This window comes from Protopterus annectens, chromosome 13.part0 (genome assembly GCF_019279795.1).
Source record: "Protopterus annectens isolate FY-2018-M chromosome 13.part0, PAN1.0, whole genome shotgun sequence".
Lineage (NCBI taxonomy): Eukaryota > Metazoa > Chordata > Ceratodontiformes > Protopteridae > Protopterus > Protopterus annectens.
This window is the reverse complement of record NC_056747.1, coordinates 808,398,828-808,420,002: the sequence shown is the minus strand read 5'-3', so window position 1 is coordinate 808,420,002 and position 21,175 is coordinate 808,398,828. Positions and strand designations below refer to the sequence as shown.

Sequence of the window (21,175 nt, the reverse complement as noted above, 5' to 3'; positions counted from 1 at the left end):
ATTATTGCTATTACTTATTTAAGTATAAGTCATCACCTTTTCTCCAAACATCATCAGTTTTACAAGGGGATTAAGACCGACACAGCTAAAATTGGACTCAAAATTAGGGATGTCCCTGAAAATCATGGACAGTTGAGAGGTATGGTTGGAGGTGGGGGGGGGGGGGGCTGTTCTCACTTTCCTCACTGTAAGAGATATTATTGGAGCTGTTTACCTGTCGCTGACCTTTCTTAGCATAACTCTACATGGTTACTGATAGTATGCAGGCAGAAGGTGTGCAGAAATAACGTAACTGTAAGTTACACCATGAAAGACACAAAAGTTTTACTTTTGAAGTAAAATGGGTGCTACAATAGTTGTAGTAAGAGAGTTACTTAGTATTTTAGGGGAAATTTGGGGGGGTTGGGTTAATATTTTAGAGTAGACGTTATGATTTTGTTGTTAGGGTCAGAGCTTTACATTTAGGAAGGATGTTTTAAGGTAAGAGATGGAGTTTTAGGGTAAGGGTTAGGGTCGCAGTTTTAGGGTTAGGAAGAGAGTCAGAGTTTTAATGTTAAGAGGAATCTACCTCCACATTTTCCAACACTAGTAAACTGTGGTGACATACATCCCAACCCAGGTCCTACGTCCCATTCCCTTTACAGATAACAACCCAAAAAATTGTCTCAAGCCATTAAACATAACTACCATCAATCTACAAAGTATCTGCAATAAAGCAACCAACTTGCAGGCCTGGCTTACTCAGGACAATACTGACATACTCACCCATCACCAAACTCTGGCTAAAACCAAAGATAAATTACACAGAAATTGTACCCCCAAAGTACTCTTCCATAAGAGCAGATAGACCAATAAAAAGGAGGTGACATAGCCATCCTATTCCCAGACACTTTTACGATATACCCATATTCTGGCCGCATCCCTAATTTTTCTACACAGAAATTCTGGTCACCTTTCTAAATCTAAACAACTCTAAAAACCTCTGCATCACTGTCATCTATATTCACCCTGGTAATAATATACCAGTTCTTGAAGAAATACTTTCTTGGGCTATCCAAACCATAAACAATGAAAAAATAATACTCATTGATGTAAACATCAACTGGTCAAATATCAGCTCTAAAATCCGAACCTTTAACACAAACCTGTGTAACTTCACCCAAGTTATAACCTCCCCCATGAGATACATCAACAGAACTAAGGAAGGTTCAATTCTAGACTGGATCCTAGTCTCTGACCCATCCAAAGTCACATCAGCTGGCACACTTTCCAGTTCAGTAAGTGATCACCTTCCTGCCTACATAACTAGATCTACTCCTCCTATAAGAAAAAACATCATTCTAAACTTGTGAGAAACTTACCAAACTTTAATCCTCATACTTTCAACCTCATCCTTAAAAGCAAAAACTGGAATAGCCTAAAAATATTACCCCTAGATGACGCTCTTCAACACTTTAAGTCTATCTTTCTCAAAATATTAGACAACCTAACACTACCCAGAATAAAAAGGTTAAAAGCCAGGCATGCACCCTGGATAGCTAAATCTACTAAAGAACTTATGACAACTAGAGACAAAGCATGGAAAAAATGGCACAAGCATAAAAACACAGACCTACAAAATTACAAACAACTACGCAACCAGATAAAAAAACTTATAACCAACGATAAGAAAGAACATTACCTAAAGTTACAGAACAACCACAAAAATAACCCCAAACAATTCTGGACCTCTACTGGTAACCTCCTAAACCCAGGCACAAAAAGTAACTCCTGTCCTTACCCCAACAAATTTCCAGATCAAATAGCAACTCTCTAACACCTACTTCATAGACACCATAGCAAACATTATTGCCAGTCTTTCAAAATCTATCCCCACATCAAACACACTCAGCCAATCTACTCTAACATACCCCTCCACTGGTTCCCATTAAAAAAACTTCTAAAACTTAAACCTAGCTCCAATGCTGTAGACAGTCTTCCCACAGAGTATTTAAAGATTGCTGCTGAAAGTATTGCCTATCCCATTAGCATAGTCATTAATAGATCCATCCAAGATTCATAGATTCATAGACTACTACTAGGCTAAGTGCCCCTTGTGGGCCATTTTAAGCCTAGACAATTATCCCATGTTAGAATCAAACCCTGCACCTTGTGTCTATAAGGTAAACACCTTAACCATTATGCCAACGTCCCACCCTAATCCTATGTTCCTAACCTCTGAAAAAAAGCATATATACTTCCTCTACACAAAGGGGGTAACTGAACTGACATCTCCAACTTCCACCCTAGAGCTATAATGTCCCCTCATCTCTAAACTACTTGAACAGTGTGTGCACATTCAGCTCCTAGACTTATTCCTCAAATATAACATTCTCTATCAGACCCAACACGGTTTCACACCTGGTAACAGTACCTCCACTGGCCTAATATCCTTTATTGATGCTGTTAAAGTCCAAGAGTCTAGTAAAATTGTCTACAGTCTATTTCTGGATCTAGCGAAGGCCTTTGACACCACATCACACTCTATTCTCCTTTCCCATCTTTCCAATGTCGGTCTATCTAATCCATCTTTGAACTGGCTTAAAAGCTATTTATCCAACAGACAACAAGCCGTAAAATGGAATCAATCCATTTCATCTTATATACACAACCCCACAGGAGTGCCCCAAGGATCTATACTAGGACTTCTACTATTTAATATTTTTATCAACAACCTTCACTCCTCCTTCTAACAAGGGTCTCTTGTGCAGTAAGCAGATGACTCCACTATTATCTGCTCTGCTGAGAATTCTACACAACTACAACACATCACCCAAGCAACTTTCACTGCCGTTGAAACTTGGCTACAAAATAACCACCTGTCTCTGAACCCCAACAAAAGCAAGCTCATAATATTCACTCCAAAGAAACACACTCCATTCAACAAGCAGCCACTGAACATATTCTCCTTGAACCACACAAAAATGAATTAGTCTCGCATACAAAATTTCTGAAGGTGATAGCGGATGAAAACTTAAAATATGACCTACACATTCAAAACTGCATCAGTAAAACACAAAAACTAAGCCTTCTCTAATGACACAAGCTACCCCCCCCCCCCCACTATAAAAATCCTCGCCTTTATCTTCCTTCTCTTCCTTTTGGTGCCCCATTACTAACCAACCTTTAATCTTCATTCAAAAATAAGCTCAATAAAATAGCCAAATTTGCAACAAACACACTTCCTTCCACACACCACTGCATTCCACTTAAAATGCTTAACCGGCTTGGACTTCCCCAACATCTCACCTATCTCCAGCTAACTACTGCACACAAAATACTGACTAAATCACAGGCTTGCCCTGCACTAACTTGCATATTCTCACGATATAACCAGAATAGGCCATTGAGATCAGAGAACCATCACTTATTGCAAGTCCACAAACCTAAAACTACCAGCTGCTCAACTACTATACTCCTGGAATATTGCTAAAACCTCGAACAGTCTCCCCCTAAGCATCCGCACTACTCAAAATACTGTTGCCTTTAAGCCAGCCCTTGGAACTGTAGCTGTACTCAGCCTCCACCACCCATAATCTAGTATTTATTTTTCCTCACTTCCCACCTAACACTTCTTCTCCAACCCACTAGTAGTGTACCCTTCTCCTCTAACTTCCCTCTGCTCAATTTATATTGCCCTCTCTTTGTCACTTCACTTTCAGAGACTCTACTCTGGCTATTCTTTTTACTCCTTTCCCTCAGACACCTATATTATGTGCACTGTTGCTAGTTATTTTCTCTCATAACTTAATTCCTTACTATTATACAACTTTTCATTTTTGTATCTGTAACCTATTCCATTTTTGTTATATGCAACATCTACAATCAAGTATATCCAGCGCTCTTTGCTTAACTAACTGTACTACTTAGATTCTAGTTTATTATACTGTATTGTAATTGTATTGTACTAATCTTACTCGTGGAGATTTTCTCCTTGGGCATCCATTGAAAATGGGCTCTGCTTGGACCAGTGGAATATCCCGGTTAACAAATGCCAATAAATAAATAAATAATAGGGGTTTATGATTAAGGTGAGTGAAGGAGTTTTAGGATTAGGGTTAGGGACAGGGTTTTAGGGTTATTAAAAGTTTAGGATTAGTGTTAAGAGTATTGTGGTCAAGGATGGAGTTTTAGGGTTTGGGAGATGTCGCTCTCCTACTTTGGACACAACAGAAGAGTCTTTGTGGGTTCTGTTCAAGCAGCTTTATTATAAACAAACACAATATGATAGAAGTTAACTGGCTTTAACTTAAGTAACTTATATACAAACTAACTTCTGCGATCATACATGCTCACTCTCTGGCTGCACTCTCAAAATGGCACTGGGAATAGCACATGCCCAGTATTTATATATGTACGCACAGTCCTTAACATGCTTCTTAAAGACACAGCACATACACTCTTATCTACATCCTCCTCCTTCTTTGAGAAATAGATCATGGAACGTTATGAATCTATTTGGCATGCAGGTATTACAAGTAGTTCTTTGTCATGCAATTATACAACAGTAGGTACATATATACAGTTAGTTCACGTTGCCGTGTATTTCACACTGGGCCGGGATATTCGACCATATCATGTGACATAAAACTGGGAAAAAAATGGGAATTAGGTTTAGCAACTGGAGCTGTCTCTACAGAATGTTCAACCCTGGAAGTATTTGAAACATCCTCAGGAATGGAAGTAGAGGATGAAACCTACTCTGGGATGCGAACAACATTTGGTTTGTTCTGAGATCTAGAGTCTGCATCACAGGAACAATGTTGTGATGATGATTCTGGTACAGGAAGAAGATTCCTGCAATTTCTCCTGTATTCCACACCCTCAGATTCTACAAAATAGGATCTCTGCTTGGTACATATGCCTATAATGTGACCAGTCCAGTCGAAACATTTTGCCATTTGTATTCTCAATGTCTCACCCTCCCTCAACAGATGAAGAAATCTGCTCAATTTATCATAACAGGACATCTGGACAGACCACTTCTTGAATAACTGAGCCTTGATGGTTTTGTTGTTCTTAGCTTTAGGCCTCAATAGACTGGAACTAATAGGTAGCATCATTTTGGTTTGCCTGGTTAGAAGTCTTTGAGCACATGAGCCAAGTATATCATCACAGGGTATGTTTCTGAGATTAAGTAAATTCAAAAAGACATTGATATTGTATGCTTTGACCTTTCAAGTAATTGTTTTGCACTCTGCACTGTATGTTTAGCTATCCCATTTGACTATGGATATTCAGGACTGCTAGTAACATGTACAAAATCCCATTCTCTTGCAAATTTCTGAAACAACTGACTAGTAAATTGAGTACCATTGTCAGAAATAACTTTGTGTGGCCTACTATGGACTGAGAAATGACATTTCAGCTTGATAATAACAGTACTGAATGTTAGGTTAGGTAAAGTCAATCTCAAACAAATTTGAATAAGAGTCTACCAATACTAAGTAGTGCTGATTGTCCCATTCGAAGACATCAGTGGCTACGGTTGACCAAGGTAGTTTAGGAACCTGACTTAGCTAAAGTGGTTCTCTTTGCAAATGCGGTCTAGTACTATTGCATACTGAACAAGAAGAAAGTACTTTATCAATGTCTTTCAGCAATGAAGGCCAAAATACTAGTTCTCTCGCTCTTCTCTTAGTGGATGTGGAACCTGGGTGACCACGATGTAAAATCTGGATATATTCTTGTTGTATGGAAGCAGGAACAACCATTTTAGGGCCTTTGAAAATAATGCCATCTTCCATCAACATTTCATCTCTGTAAGGAAAATAGGTTTACACTTCAGGTGGTACACTAGATTGCTTTGATGGCCATCCAACATTAATGTAGTGATTGAGCTTTTGCAAAATTGGATCAGTCTTTGTGTGATCTCTCAGCTCATCAAGCCTAGTGGTAGAGAAATTACACACTGCCATTGTGTCAAAGTTAAAAAATTCTCTGCATCAAGCTGTTCCATCATATTTGTGGGTGATCTGGATTAGGTAACAGCCAGATAAAGTAGTTTTCCTTTCGTATAGACCATTTTGAAGTTGCACTTAGTTTGAGCATCTTTTTTGTAATCTTGCTGGAGTTGAATGCACAAGCTTCTTTAGAATAGTAACTAGTGGTTGGTGGTCAGTTTCAATCTGAATAGCTTGACCATAAATATAATCATGAAACTTTAAACATGCAAATACTATTGCCAAAAGTTCTTTCTCAATTTGAGCATATTGCATTTCAGTTTGTGTAAGTGTTTTAGATGCATAGGCTACTGGTCTGCCCTCTTGAAGAATAACTACTCCAATACCAATTTTTGAAGCATCACAGAAAAGAGTAGTGGGTTTATTCACATCATAGTATCTTAATATAGGTGGGGTGGCAATTTTCTGCTTAAGGTCTTCAAATGCCTATTGGTGCTGTTCTAATCATGACCATGTAATGGTTTTGCACATCAGCTCTCTTAAAGATGCTGTCAACTCACTGAAATCTGGTATAAACTTGCCTAAATAGTTGACCATGCCTAGGAAACACTGTAGAGCTTGAATATTATCTGGTGCAGACATCTCAAGGATAGCTGCTTGCTTGGTTGGGTCTGGTATCAAGCCAGTACTGGTAAATAAATGACCTACATATGTAACTTCTGGTAGTCTGAATTTACACTTGAGAGGACTGAGCTTCAAATTTACTTCATGTGCTCTATTTAGAACTCTTTAGGTTTCTGTCATGCCCTGCTTCACCATTGCCTCCAACCAATAAATCATCTACTATTATGGCACAAGGATAACCCGAAAAAAGTGCTCCATTGCACACTAGAAGACTTCACTTGCAGAATTTATTCCAAATGGCATCCTTAGGAATCTGTATCTGCCAAACGGGGTACCAAAAGTGGTTAGTAATGAGGATATGCAATCAAGCATCACTTGCCAAAATGATCTTTTTGCATCCAAGACAGAAAAAAACAGTGGCATTCGGTATTAGAGCTGCAACCTCTTTGGCTATACACATTGTACGATACGGTATCCTCAATGCTTTGTTCAAACCTCTTGGGTCAATATATATTCTGATTTCATCTGAGCCTTTTTTGTGAGCTGCTACCATAAACGACACCCATTCCGTTGGTTCTGTAACTGGACAAAATACACCTTGCTGTACCATTTTATCCAACTGAGCCTTAACTTTATCCTGCACAGCTATCGGAACTCTTCTTGCTAGTCTAACTTCATGGAGTACACAACTGGAAGTTTACCCATCTTGTCATTGAAAACATCAGCATACCCTGAGAAAACATTCAGAAAAACTGGAACTAGGATATGCACTTATGTGATGAACTTCTTTGGTAAAAGTAAGCAAATTCATTCTCAAACTGTCTTTGAGACCCAATAAAGACTGTACTGGTCTTCGAACTACATAGAATAACAAGTTGCAACAGTTCTTGGCCAAATAACATGAAAGCATTACTGAGCCTTTGGTTTGAATTTCTTCACCTCCATAAGCAACAAGCTTTGCACTACTGGACACATTAAGTTGCTCATTAGTTCTCACTTTAGCAAATGTGCCTACTGATACAACATTACACTTTGAACCAGTGTTTACCTTAAGCTCTTTAGATTTACCACTGATCCGGACTGTACAAAACACTTCACTCTTTTGTCAATAAATTCACTGCATCAACTCTCTCATCACTTACTGATACACCATCTACACAGAAAGTAGACTGCTGCAACTGTACTTGATCAATTTGCTTTTTTTCTGTGACCTTTCTTTACAACTGTGTGGGGTTTACTTGATTTGCAAAACTTTTGAAAATGGTTCCATTTTTTTACACTCGTGACATTGCTGACCAAATGCTAAGCATTTCTCTCTTCTGGACTCATGATTGGCACCACAGTTATGACTGTTAACAATAAAGCTGGACTTGGGTTTTGCTGATTCATGCTTGTACTGCATTGATCATGCTTCTTTAACTGAAGTAGTCTTAGAACTTGCTGGAAAACTATGTGGTTTCCCAGGTGAGCCAGCAGGGGGTGTGGCTGCCATGTGCTTAGGCCTACTTCTATTTACCACGTGTTGTATGCTATCTACATTTGCTCTACAGCCTGCTGAAACAATGCTCATCACTTGTAAGCATGCTTGCGTGTTTTTTTGTCACTTCATGGATTTGACAAATTTCAGTGACTTTATTCAATATTAATCACTGTCACGAACCAAAATCTTTCTCACAGCAGCACTATTAATACCACACATGGGCCTGTCCTTTATTAACTCATCTTTCAAGTCACCAGACACATGTTGGCTTTGTTTCTCAGGTCAGTTATCTAAGTTGCAAAAGTTTACACTGGTTTCTGATCTCTCATGTAAAACAACTGCCTCTCTAATGTAATATTTGTTAGTGGGGTTACACATTAGTCATGACAGTATCTTGCAAGGCAATTCTTTACTGTGCAAGAAACACTCTGCAATGGCGGCACTTTGCAAATAGACACACCCAGCACAGGAAACTTTTTGAAATGGCTATACTTTGACTGTACTTCACAAAGTAGTTGCATTTTACGCACATATAAACTGTTCAGAATACATGCACAGTAGTAAGCACTTTTAGACACTTTGAGATACTTTGAATAACTCTAGTTATGCCCTTGATACAATACAAAGTCATAGTTAAGCCAAAACACAGCACTTTGCCGAAAAAAATGCAGTTGCCTTGCTATATTTACACTTAATGTGCCCTTTTTCTGCCCTTATTATATTTGTTTTGCTCGTTTAATCTCTTTTCATGCCCATTGTACTTTTTTGTGCTCATTTTACTCTAAATATACCCATTTTGCCTCAAACACACTCATTTTGCTTTAAACGTACTTATCTTGCTTTTCTGATATAATTTTGTCAAATATCTCAATTTTAAACATTTCCCTTTAGTTAATAAACCTTTTGTGCCTCCTGCTTGTTTAATAATGTGGTTTGTGCCCTTGCAATGCTCTGTTTTATCTTTTTTATAAAATAAACAGTTTGTGCGAATTCTCATTACCTTTCTTTTCTGGCTCCTTTTTGTGCTCGTTTCTCTTAGTTTACCTTCACTGTCATCTCTGCACCTTATGGCTCTGAATATCATTCTCTGGAATCCCGGTTCTGACACCATGTCGCTTTCCTACTTTGGACACAATAGAAAAATCTTTGTGGGCACTGTTCAGGCAGCTTTATTATATACAACCACATCACGAGATAAGTTAACTGGCTTTAACTTAAGTAACTTAAATACAAACTAACTACTGCAATCATTCATAATCACTCCCTGACTGCAGTCTCAAAATGGCAATGGGAATAGCACATGCCTGGTATTTATATGTGCACCTCAGTTCTTGACATGTTTCTTAAAGACACAGCACATACACTCTGATCTACAGGAGAGTTTTCAGGATTATAAATGGAGTTTGGAATTAGCGTTGGAGTTTTAGAGTTAGGGAGTGGGTTTAGGATTAGGGTCGTGATTGCAGTTTTGGGTTACCACCTGTCCCACTTTAGGAGGGACAGTCCCTCTTTGGGCAGGTGTCCTGCAAAAAAGTGAGAACATGGCAAATATCCTGAGATTTTATAACAAAAATATTTCTATAGTTTCTTTAACAGTTGCATAAAACAGTTATTTTGTATCTGAAACTCCTAAATGTCATAAGAAGCAGAATAAACAACAAAAAAGTGAAGTTATGTCCTTTGTACTGGCCCTGGGTATATTTTGCCCTGCAAAATCTAACATTTCTACAAAAAATGTCCCACTTTGGGCATTTGAAAAGGTGGCAACCCTATTAGGTTTACGGTTGGGGATTATAAGAAAATATCGCGCAACATAAAGGAAAACGTTACAACAACGGCATTTAGTCATAGTAAACGGCCAAATAAGAAAACTATTTCTTGTTTTTAAGAAAAGACTGATACTACATCTCTGATATGTCTAATGATAATGGGATTTTTGTATGTGTTTAGTTTCAGTTGTTTGATTTAGATTTAGTTTAAATGTAATATTTTATTTAAAAAAAAATAAATAAAACCAGGAAAATAAACTAAACATGATGACAGCGATCACTGCGTTATAGCTAAATCGCAACGGCGGTATGGTACAAATAATCTCCACAAAAATTCCAAGTTGGATGCACCACTTTATTCGGATTCAGCAAACACCTTTTGCAACATTAAGTATTTTTGACAAATTTCAATGCAATTTGCTCATCACGAATCACCATTTAAAATGTCACAATAGAGACAACAAACCTTAACTCATCAACACAATACAGTTACACCTTTAATTTTTATCTCTTTAAACACTTACCAAAGAAGTATGTCCGCGTTAAGCTGCTACCGTAGCAACACAAACTTTGCCCTCCCCCGCCCGCAGTTGTTTAGAACGTCATCACGCACAACTTTTCGGTCTCTAGCAAAAAGTACCAGAAAGTTTTGTTTTGACATTATTTCTATATGTGTAAATATGTTTTTTTTTTGTTCTGGTATTCTAAACTTTATTTACAGCATACGATGTAAGTTCGTGCTGTGAATTTGCTAAGACTTCCCGAAGTTAGTTTTCAGTTTTACCGTTTCCGTATTTTAGAAGGACGTGGATATGCAGCTTTAACTTTGTACACGGATGTTTGTTCTGTTAATGCGTTATGAAGACTGTTATTAGCAGTGTTTGGACGTTTTACAATGAAACACCGACCTTTGACACTTGGGTAGGTCGTAACCCACTTTCACTTTGCTTCGTGTTCTGTTGCCAAAACTTGCTGGTGTGAGTGCTAGCTTGGCAGGTATGGGGCAATGATTGGTCTTTATTCTAGAGTGGGTGGGATTGTGATCTATCCCATTTGTGAGATAATTTGGGCCCTTTTGAGGTGGCTGTAGCTGTGATACCTTCTCATCTGTTGGTTGTTAGGTAGTACAATTTTCCCCATCCCCACTTTATTTTGTTGTTTAGGTGATGTTTCGACAGAGACATCAGGAGCCCCATGTCTTATCAACTTGGTAACTTTAGAACTGAATGAAGTTTATGTTAAGCGTCATTAATAATCTTTATTCTTGTATACAGTACTTTTTATCGCCGATTGCTATTTTTTTTGACTTGGTAGCTCAGGTTATTATTTTCAAGTGCATTGCGTAGACGTTCAACAGGCAGGGGGACTATGACAATAACAGAACGTAGTTTGTAAATATATGTGTTTGGTACACGGCTGAGTGTACTGGTAAATGCCTGTTTACTCGCAAACCGGAGGTACGAACTTTACACTTTAAGGCAGTCGAGTCGGTCTCTTCATAGCTCTCACTGAGTTGGGGATACTTTTAAAATAAAATTATTTGAGTCATTGATAGAATAAGAAAATGTAAATTAATGCACTTGTTCTCTGAAGTAAAAGAGGTCTGTAACTCCTAATTGTTATTTTTATTAAGTAATAAAAATAACCGTTAGGAGACCTCTTCCCACACCACTACTCCAGACCCAACTGGTTTCAACCATAATAACTCCAACCAGATCCCTGATGCCTTTAATAACTACTTCACTGAAGCCATTCTAACTCTGGCCAATTCTTTACCACCTTTCACAACTTCCCAAACTAATATCTGCAGTACTTCATTTCCTACCTTTCAGATACAACCTGTATCTACATCCCTCATCTGTAAGCTACTTCAAAAACTGAAACCTTGCACCCCTTCTGCTGACAGTCTCCCATCTGAATTCCTACAAATAGCCACAAAAGCCATAGCCTATCCAATCTCTATTCTTATTAACAGAACTATCTCAGAAGGCAAAATCCCTGCTCTATGGAAGATATCCCACATCATCCCTCTACACAAAGGTGGTCCTTCTACTGAGCTTTCAAACTATCGCCCTATTGCTTTACTGTCCCCTTTAGCTAAGATCATGGAAAAATGTATTCACAAACAATTACTTAACCACTTACTAAAAAATAACCTACTTGCAAACTGCCAACATGGCTTTAGGCCATTCCATAGTACATTGACTGCCCTCTTATCCTTTACTGACTCTATATATAAAAATCGTAACAATAACTCTTTTTCCTCTGCACTATTTATTGACCTGTCAAAAGCCTTCGATATGGTTAACCATAACTTACTACTAGACAAGCTAAATGCCCATTCTCTCGACCCTCAAGCTATACAATGGTTTAGGTCTTATCTGGAAAATAGACAGCAAGCAGTACTTCGGCAGAACAATCTGTCTTCTCTACTCCCAGTTAATATTGGAGTACCCCAGGGCTCTATCCTAGGTCCCCTACTCTTTTCTTTATTTATTAACAATCTACACATGAACATACCTCAAGCCACCTGCATTCAATATGCTGACGACTCCACCTTAATCTGTACAGCCAAGAATATAGCCACTCTCCACTCCCTTACCCAAACTGTTTTTCAAAATGTTGGAAACTGGTTTATGCAACACTGCCTCCTCCTAAATCCCAAAAAAACTAAACTACTACTTTTTACCCCTACTCACAAATCACCTACTCCTTTCTTCTCTATAACCTCTAACAGTGGTACCAACATTACCCCAGATACTACAACCTGCCTACTAGGTGTAACAATTGATAATCGTCTCAGCTATGATGAACACATCAACTCCACTATAAAGTCTGTTAACAAAAAACTTGGCACCCTCTATAGAATCAAACCCTTCCTTACCCCTTCTGCAAGGAAAACTATTGTCCAAACCCACCTCATTTCTACCCTTTTATATGCCTGTGTTATATAGACTAACCTATCCACAAACAACCTCTCTAAACTCTCCACCTGCTATAATAGCATAGCTAGATTCATCACAAGCTCCCCCTTTAAAACTCACCACTGCCTTAACCTCAAACAACTAGGATGGCTAGAATTGAAAAAACATATACTCTGTCAACAATTTACTTATTACTCAAAAGATCCTATACCACCCTAACAACACCCATATCCTCACTAATCTAATTACACCATATACAAATCTATCCACACTGCACTCTGCTAATAAGCTTCTAGTTTCCTCAAAGCTAATAACAAAGCTGGGGATTCACTCTTCTCAAACACTGTAGGAAAAATTTGGAACCAGCTTCCCTCAGAATTATCTTCCCTTGCTTCTACTTCTCTTTTTAAAAAAACATCTTAAAGAACATCTAAAAACTCACCGGCTTTGTCCATGCACTAACCCAGACTGATATTTCTCTTCACTTTTACTCTTACCCCTTTCCCTACTCCTGTAACCTATGTCTCCAAAACTAGTTGCTACTCTTTCTTTGCGTTTTGAGAATAACATTGGGGTTCTCTTCCCCTACCTGAGACTTGCTCATATCTTCTACTGTGTTTTATATAATTATTTAGTAGAATTTTTACTAAATCTGTTATAGTTTAAAAATGTATTATTATAACTGCTTTTAGACTAATACTTGACTGTACTGTGATTCTTTATGTTTCTATGCATTGTTATCTTTGTCACTGTTCATGCTTGGAGCTTTTCTCCCCGGGCCTCTACTGAAAATGGGCATATATCCAGCTAGACTAGCCCGGTTAACAAATGTAAAATAAAATAAATAAATAAATAAATACATTTCTGCAAAGATTTCAATTTAGTAGGGATTAAGAGGAATAGAGTTAAAATTGAGTCAGAAGTCGGGGGGGGGGGGGTGTCCCAGATAAAATCTGGCACAACTGAGAGGTCTGAATCTAGTCAGTGAAAATGTTTTAATTAATTAATTAATTAATTAATTAATTAATTAATTTATTTATTTTTTTTGCATTAAATGTCCGTTTTTTCTTGTATTGCTTTGACTTTGTATCTTTGGCATGTAAAGCGCTGAGGAATTTAAGTAGTCTAGTTCATTTGAACATGATGCTGTGTCATGCATGTAAAATTCTGTACGATAACATTGCCAGTAGGTTGGCATAAGCAAAAGCTGAAGTCATCAAGATCTGGCTTATGATATGTGGGCACCACTTTAAACAGGTTATTTACATGTAGTTGTAAGAATGATGCTCGTACTAATGTTGAATTTTTGACTTGCTCCTGAAGTGCATCTGTTATATAATTTATGGACCTAGCTGATTATGTTTTGAAATAAAGAGAAAAACCTTGTCGTAGCAGGGTTTGTATTTGAGAAAGTACAGTTGTGTAAAATCTTACCATAACGGTAGATGTCCTTGCCTTCACTGTTGCAGTATTCCTTACAAATGGGATTCCCTGCCGTGAAGCCCTCCATCTGGCCAGCTTACAAAAGTCTACCATTGCTTTAAGGTACGCTGAACGTCACCTGCACACTCCTTGCATAAGGTAGGGCATAAAGGTGATGTTCAGGCTTACCATTCTTAGAACAGATTGCCGCAGTAGGAACCGCAATCCAAGGAAAACCAAGGAGAATCTGCACAGCCAGGAAGGGGAAAAGACCAAGGGGATGGAGGGAGGGAGTGAATATTGCAGCAGTGAAGGCAAGGACATCTACCGTTATGGTAAGATTTTACACAACTGTACTATGTCCTTACATTCACCGCTGCAGTATTCCTTACGAATGGGAGAGTGCAAAAGCTCAAGAAGAAACCAGTGAGGAGGACGCAGCAGAGCCCTCCAAGAAGCCTTGAAGAATGGCTGTAGCAAAACCAGCTCTAGCTCTGGACATCCAACTGGCAATGTTTGGTAAAGGTATGCACAGAAGTCCAGGTACCAGCTTCAAGAATAGAATTAGGGTCTAAGCCTATGAAAAAAGCATCCAAAGAAGCAACAGCTCTAATGGAGTGAGCCTTTACAGAGGAAGGAAGGCTCTCACCATGAAAGAAACAATCGTCAGGCACCCTATAAACCTGTCAGACTTCTGGGGGCAGAGAATCCGGTGGTTTAGAGGCAGTGGAAAAAACGTCCAATAAAGCTGGCAAGACAGAAGGAATGGACACAGGTTTAGGAGATTCCATCTGCAGTAACTCATAGTATCTGATATGGATATCCAAAACCTGGGCACAATCCCACTTAAAAAAAATTACATCATCCTAGAAATCGTGTCCCCAAAGGAAATTTCCTCAGAAGGATTGTCTAGAGTATGAGAATCCTCCTCAGACCTGTAGTCTAAAGGAGAAAGAATCTGGGTAGAATAAAGATGGGAGTCATCATCAGAAACCATCTCAGAAGAATGCAGTTCTCTGGGCCTTTTAGGGAAAGAGGCGGACTAAGGAGGAGCAGGAACTGAAACCCCTTAATAAGGCCGCAACGACAGTAAAGCATTAAGTAACCCCTGATTAAAACTCTGCTACTCACTTTATAGATAGGAGCAGAAGAAACATGGTTAGTTTTCCATTTCTTCTTTTTTAAAGGGATAGTCGTCTTAGAAACCTGAGAAGACCCAGACTCAGGACAGCATTCCACAACCGCAGTAGGACATCTTCCCTAAAGAGAAACTGCAGGACCCCCACGACCCCTCAGAAACAGTCAACCGTGGTTCCCTCAGAACGCCTAAAATGGGCACCTGCAAAGCCTCGGACGTGCTGCTCACCAGATCCTCACCAGCCTCCAACCCAGCCACGGTAGAAGAATCTGACAAAACAACTGGGTGAGCCTCCAGGTACATAATAACCTCAGGAGAAACTCCTGGCAGAGGCTGGACAGAGGAAGAAGGTATTACATTATAAACCACCTTTTTCCCAGATGGCTGACCCTTGGGACAGGAAGTTCCATCCATAGTACCTGCAACAAGAAGCTTAAGTCGCTGGTTCTCAAGGTATAAGGAAAGGAAAGAAAGCCTACTATGAAGAGTTTTGGGGACAAACGCCTGACAAATTGAACAAGACCTGTGATCGTGAGCAGCACCAAGGCAAAAAAAAACACTTATTGTGGCAGTCTTTATGGGGAATCAGTCTCCCACACTAGCATTTACCCTTTCTGGATGACATTAACCCCAAACAGCACAAAACAAACAGAAAAGGTAACCAAAGACCCTACTGGATACTTATCTGCCCGACTGGATACTTATCTGCAACTGTGAGAACTCCAGCAAACAAGAGTAAGCACAGAAAGGCCAACAAACAGAAAAATGGTAAAAAAAAAAAAAAAAATGGATGTATGCAACAGACCAGCGGTTAAAACAGCATTCAGACTGGTGTCAAAGAAGTTATGAGGATGGTACGCCTGAACGTCACCTTTTTACCCAGCTTTATGCAAGGAATGTGCAGGTGACGTTCGGTGTACCTTAAAGCAATGGTAGAAGTTTGTAAACTGGTCGGACGGAGGGCTTCATGGTAGGGAATCCCATTCATAAGGAATACTGCAGCAGTGAATGTAAGGACATTCTCCGTGTTATAGCTAGGTGTGATTTACCCAATTATGCAGTCATTAGTAAGTCAGTAAATCCACCGACCGCTTTACTTTTTTTTTTTTTTTTTTTTTTTTTTTTTTTTTTTCAGTTTTTGCCACTTTAACTGACAAAATGTGTTATGTCTAGTAAAAGCAGACAGTGGCTGAGTAAAGAATAAAATGTTCAGTTATTCCATTAAAGAAAGGCAACCCAATTCCTTCTCTGTAAAAGGAAGTACTTTTGAGGTGCAATATACTTGGCAGAGTGTGTCTAAATTTGTAAGAAAACAAGAAACCTATGGTATAAGGAACAACAAATGAAAATATTTGTGATTGTTATTTTAGTTTTCAGAGTGGGGTAAAACACTGAACCCAAGTGATCCTTTCTAGGTTAAAGTTGGGGAAAGAATGAAAGGAAAGAACAAAACAAAACTGATTACAGTGCATGTGCAGTAAATTTTGAAACAGGTAATTTTAGTTTGTAAAAATTGGGTTACAATGAACATACTGAGTAAGTGGCAATGTGATGTCTTTGAAAACAATGATTATAAATGTCCAAATATCATAATTGAACTACAGTTCCAAAATATATACAACAAATCAGCCGCTGATTTATCTTTTATGTAGTGCACAAAAGGTTTGGTATGTTCATAGCCAGTAATTTATGGGAGGACAGGCAGGCAGACATAAGAATAAATTCATTTGTTGGTGTATGCATTTGGAATATGAAAGCATTTTTTGTGGATTCTTTAAGGTACTATCCCAATTTAGAAGGGTAATTTTTTTTTTTGGCTTGCTGCCAGCAGATCCACTTGTTCCCTCGGTCTTTTGGTCCTGCCTTATCTCTTCCTGGTTAATCCTGACCATGTTCATAGATGTGTCTGTACTAAAGTAACTACCACTAGATCCTTTTTGTAAGCATAGCCATGCATACCTGTGCATGTCTGGGGGTTGGTTAGGAGATAAGACTCTGACTGTGGTGCAGCTTCATACGGCTGCTGGGGAGTGTTTCTGCATGATTTCCCTACCTTGTGCACAAGCCTGGTGAAATCTTAAGGGTGTAGACCTGCAGTGAGCATCAGCACTCAACCACTCTTCTTATTTCTGCAAAGGACCCATGTTAGCAGGATGGCCTGTCCACCCACAAAAATCATCCACAGTGGTATGCCCCTGCATGTGGCCTTCCTGTCTGTTCCCCATGATTGGCATTCCCATCCTCCCCTGTCAGCACCTCAGATGCCTAGACCCCTAATAGAAACTAGGTCACCTGGGTCATAGTCATGGTTTTATCCCTACTCCACAGCACTAGCTTATTTAAAAGGATGCTTGCATCTTGGTTCATAGGCGTTTACTATGCTAATGACAACAAGGGCCTTTATAAGCCTAGCCATGCATCCCAAATCTCTGACAAGTTCTGATAACCTTGATAAGTGTAAGACTGGGCCTGAGATATGAACCATTTACAACTTACTTGTTTGCATTAGAGACATAGATGCCAAGTCGGGGATGAATTTCCGGTTTCCCATCCAATTGTCCAAGTTGCACTTGAATTGGGATAGAGGGGAACTCTGCTTCACATGGATGGGGAGCCTGTTTCATAGACAGGGTAGTCTCTGGGATACATACCTCTCTCTCCAGCAGGTCCTATTTCTATCACAGGCAAGATTTAAGTCTTTAGAATGGGTAATTCTGATACTGTTTGTTTTGTGGATATGCAGGAGGTCCATCAAAGTGGTGTCTGACAATGCCCTGTATGCCAGGCATAGATCTCCAGTTAAACGCCTGTAGGAGACAGAACAGGGATAGGGCCTCAAGGCCGTCTGCATAGAGCATATTACTTACGCCCTGTATTCTTTTAGTGAGGAACCTCTGTGGACATTCCAGTTGTTGGATATGCCTGGTTAGGTACATACCAAATGGGGCATTGTACTCAATGATGGGTCTGATGAATGCCGAATACAGTGGAACAATGACTTCCTTGAACCTAGATGCCATACTTTTGTTTAGAAAGTTGTGCAACATAGAATGATTTCCTCACCACTGTAGACACGTGATTATCAAAGGCTAGTTTACTATCTGTGTGTGTCCCTAAGTTCCTGACTACTAGGTCAACTCTAAGGGGTGTGTTGTTAGTATGATAGTAACCAGAGATGGATGACTTCCCAAAGGATACTATTATACATTTCTTGGCATTTAGCTTTAGTCCATGGCTCGGACTCCAGTTGTTTGTCTGTGTTAGCCCCTCCTGGAGAACATTTGTATCAGCGTGAGATGCAATGACCACTCCTAATTTGCAAATGTCTGCAAATTTAGTCCGCCAGAGACCACTGACATTGGCCTTGACTTCTGAGAAGTATATGCCAAAAAGGAGTGATCTAAGGACTGATCCCTGAGGGTCTCCACTTGTGACTGGCCTCTTTGTATTCTAACTTCCTAGGCCCTGTCTGTGAGCCAGTTGGCTATCCACTGGGTGACATATGAGGTTGTACCTATTTGTCATCAATGACCAAGTGGGGTATTGTGTCAAATGCCTTGGTCAGGTCAAGGTAGGCAGTGTGAATGATTTGCCCGCATCCATTGCTTTGGTAACTTTCTCAAAGAACTCCACCAGGTTGAGTAGGCATGATCTTCCCTTGACAAAACCAAATTTGGTTGGTTCCAGTGTCTGGAGGTTTACTATATCTCTACAGATAATTTCCATGGCTTTACATGCAAGACTAGTGGGTCTGTAGTTTCCAGTGTCTGTAGATGTCCCACCTTTGTGCAGAGGGATGACTGTTGCCTTTTTCCATTTATGAGGCACGGTCTGTTTGGAGGCTACAGTTAAATAGTAATTCCAGAGGCCCTGATAGGTCATGTTTCATGCTGTTTAGAAGGCATCCTGGGATATTGTCTGGGCCCATTGATGCAGTGTTCTTGGTCTTAGAGCATTAAGGACCTGTCCCCTAGTGATAGTAGGGGGAGTTATATTTGGTGATGTTTCCAGAGGGAAGGATGAGGGAGAGAGAGGAGTAAAGTAGAAGCTGAATTTATCAACCAGGAGGTTTGCTATATCTTATGGTTCAGTATAGGTGGCTCCATTTACAATGAGCTCTGCACACAACTGGTGTGTGTGTATGAGGTTGCAGACATAGCCAAAGAATGCTTTGTGGTTGTCCTTGGCCTGGGAGGCCAAACCTGCCTCAAATTTGGCTTTGGTAGACTTTATTTGCCCTCTGAGTTGTTTTGTTTAATTTGAGAGTGCTTTTATCCTGCTGGGTGCTGCACCTCCTAATTTTTGCCATGATTTTCTTCTTCTTGTACATCTGATTGATTTTGTGATTCCACTAGGGTGGCTTGTTTTTTGAGTTAGTTCTGTACTTCTTCCTGGTGGGTACAGCTGCCTCTATGCAGCTGTTAACATGCTTGTACAAGGTTTCTGTGAACGGTTCTGCATAGACAGAAGTGTTCTCAGGGTTTTTTGGGGCTTGAAACTTTGCCAGGTTCTCACTTAACAGCAGGAGGTTAGCCTTAGAATAGTTCCTGAATATTCCTGGTTTAGCTGGGGGTCCAGGTTTTATTTTTACTTCAAAGGAGACCATTTTGTGCTCCGACCTTACCAGGGAAGGCATTACAGTACAGGATGTGCAGCAGTCTCCCATATTAGTGAGGACCAGACCCAGTATGGTTGCACCCCCTGTTTGGTATACTGTGTATTGACTAGCTGGCACAGGGAGTTTGCAAAATTCAGGAATCTCTGTGCATGTACGTTTGGTGTTGTATAGGATTCCACGTATGTATGTTGTTGTTCCATAAGAATTTAAGTATAGTCTTAACTTTTTTAAAAACTCTGCCTGCCAACCATCACTTCATGATCCGTTAGCTCATTCATTCTTCATGGGAGAAGATCTGTTCTAAGCCTATTCCTTTCCTGTGAGGTGAGAGAGGTGCTTGTGGAGCTATTATTTAAGGCATGTTTTGTGAATGTGGCCTAACTCCACTTTCTGGTGGTAAGTAACCCATCTTCACTGCAAGTGGATTGCCTGTGCCCGCTAATGTAGAGGAGTGCCTGCTCCTTGACATGAGTTTGCAAAGGCTACAACATTGGCTTGGGTTGAACCACCTGTGTCACTTTCCCCTGTAGGGGAGTTGTCCAGGCTACATACCCCTGGAGCACCAGGTCACCACAGTGGGAGGAATCGCCATAAATCCTCCCTTCAAGGTGAATGTACTGATGTAAGTCACACATTTCTCACCTACCCCTCCCTTTCTGTTCCAACTTCCTGAGCTGCTAATCGATCTTGGGTATTGCAGGTCTGGACTTTATCCATTTGTGACACAGAGCCAGGTTAGAGAGAGTCTTAATTTAAATAAACTTTTTCAAAACATCATTTACTTCAGTAATAACAATCTTCCATAGACAAAAGAAAATAAGTGTTATAGAAATAGAAGAAGCTTGTAGAGACTTCATTTTTCTATTGATGCTTTTGCAAGATTAAATATAAATGTAGACCGAGCCTTAAGATCTTCTTTAATTTTATTATGCATTTCACTGGTATTGATGTGTGCAAATGAAGTTAGGTCAGCCTTCTACTTAACTCCAAGATATTTTAATTCAAGTGCAATGTTAATTTTTGATGAGAGGTTGGTGATATCACATCCATTGATATATGTGTGTGTGTGTGTGTGTGTGTGTGTGTGTGTGTGTATATATATATATGTATGTATATATATATATATATATATATATATATATATATATATATAATTTTATTTATTTATTTATTTTTTAATTTTGTATGCTTTTTTTTCCCCTCCTGCTGCATAATTCTTTGGGATTCTATGCAGTGTCCCACATCCACTACTGGTTCT

General features: G+C 39.4%; 1 protein-coding gene across 1 annotated transcript in view; it reads left to right on the top strand.

Annotated features, from left to right (window-relative positions):
- Positions 1 to 10,393: 10,393 nt before the first annotated feature.
- The window catches only part of RNFT1 (ring finger protein, transmembrane 1), a 1,122,488-nt gene continuing 1,111,706 nt past the window's right edge, over positions 10,394 to 21,175 (top strand). The window contains exon 1 of the mRNA XM_044054534.1: positions 10,394 to 10,736. Within this exon, the coding sequence (XP_043910469.1) occupies positions 10,711 to 10,736 (26 nt within the window). The 5' untranslated portion in view covers positions 10,394 to 10,710. The remainder of the gene's footprint in view (positions 10,737 to 21,175) is intronic.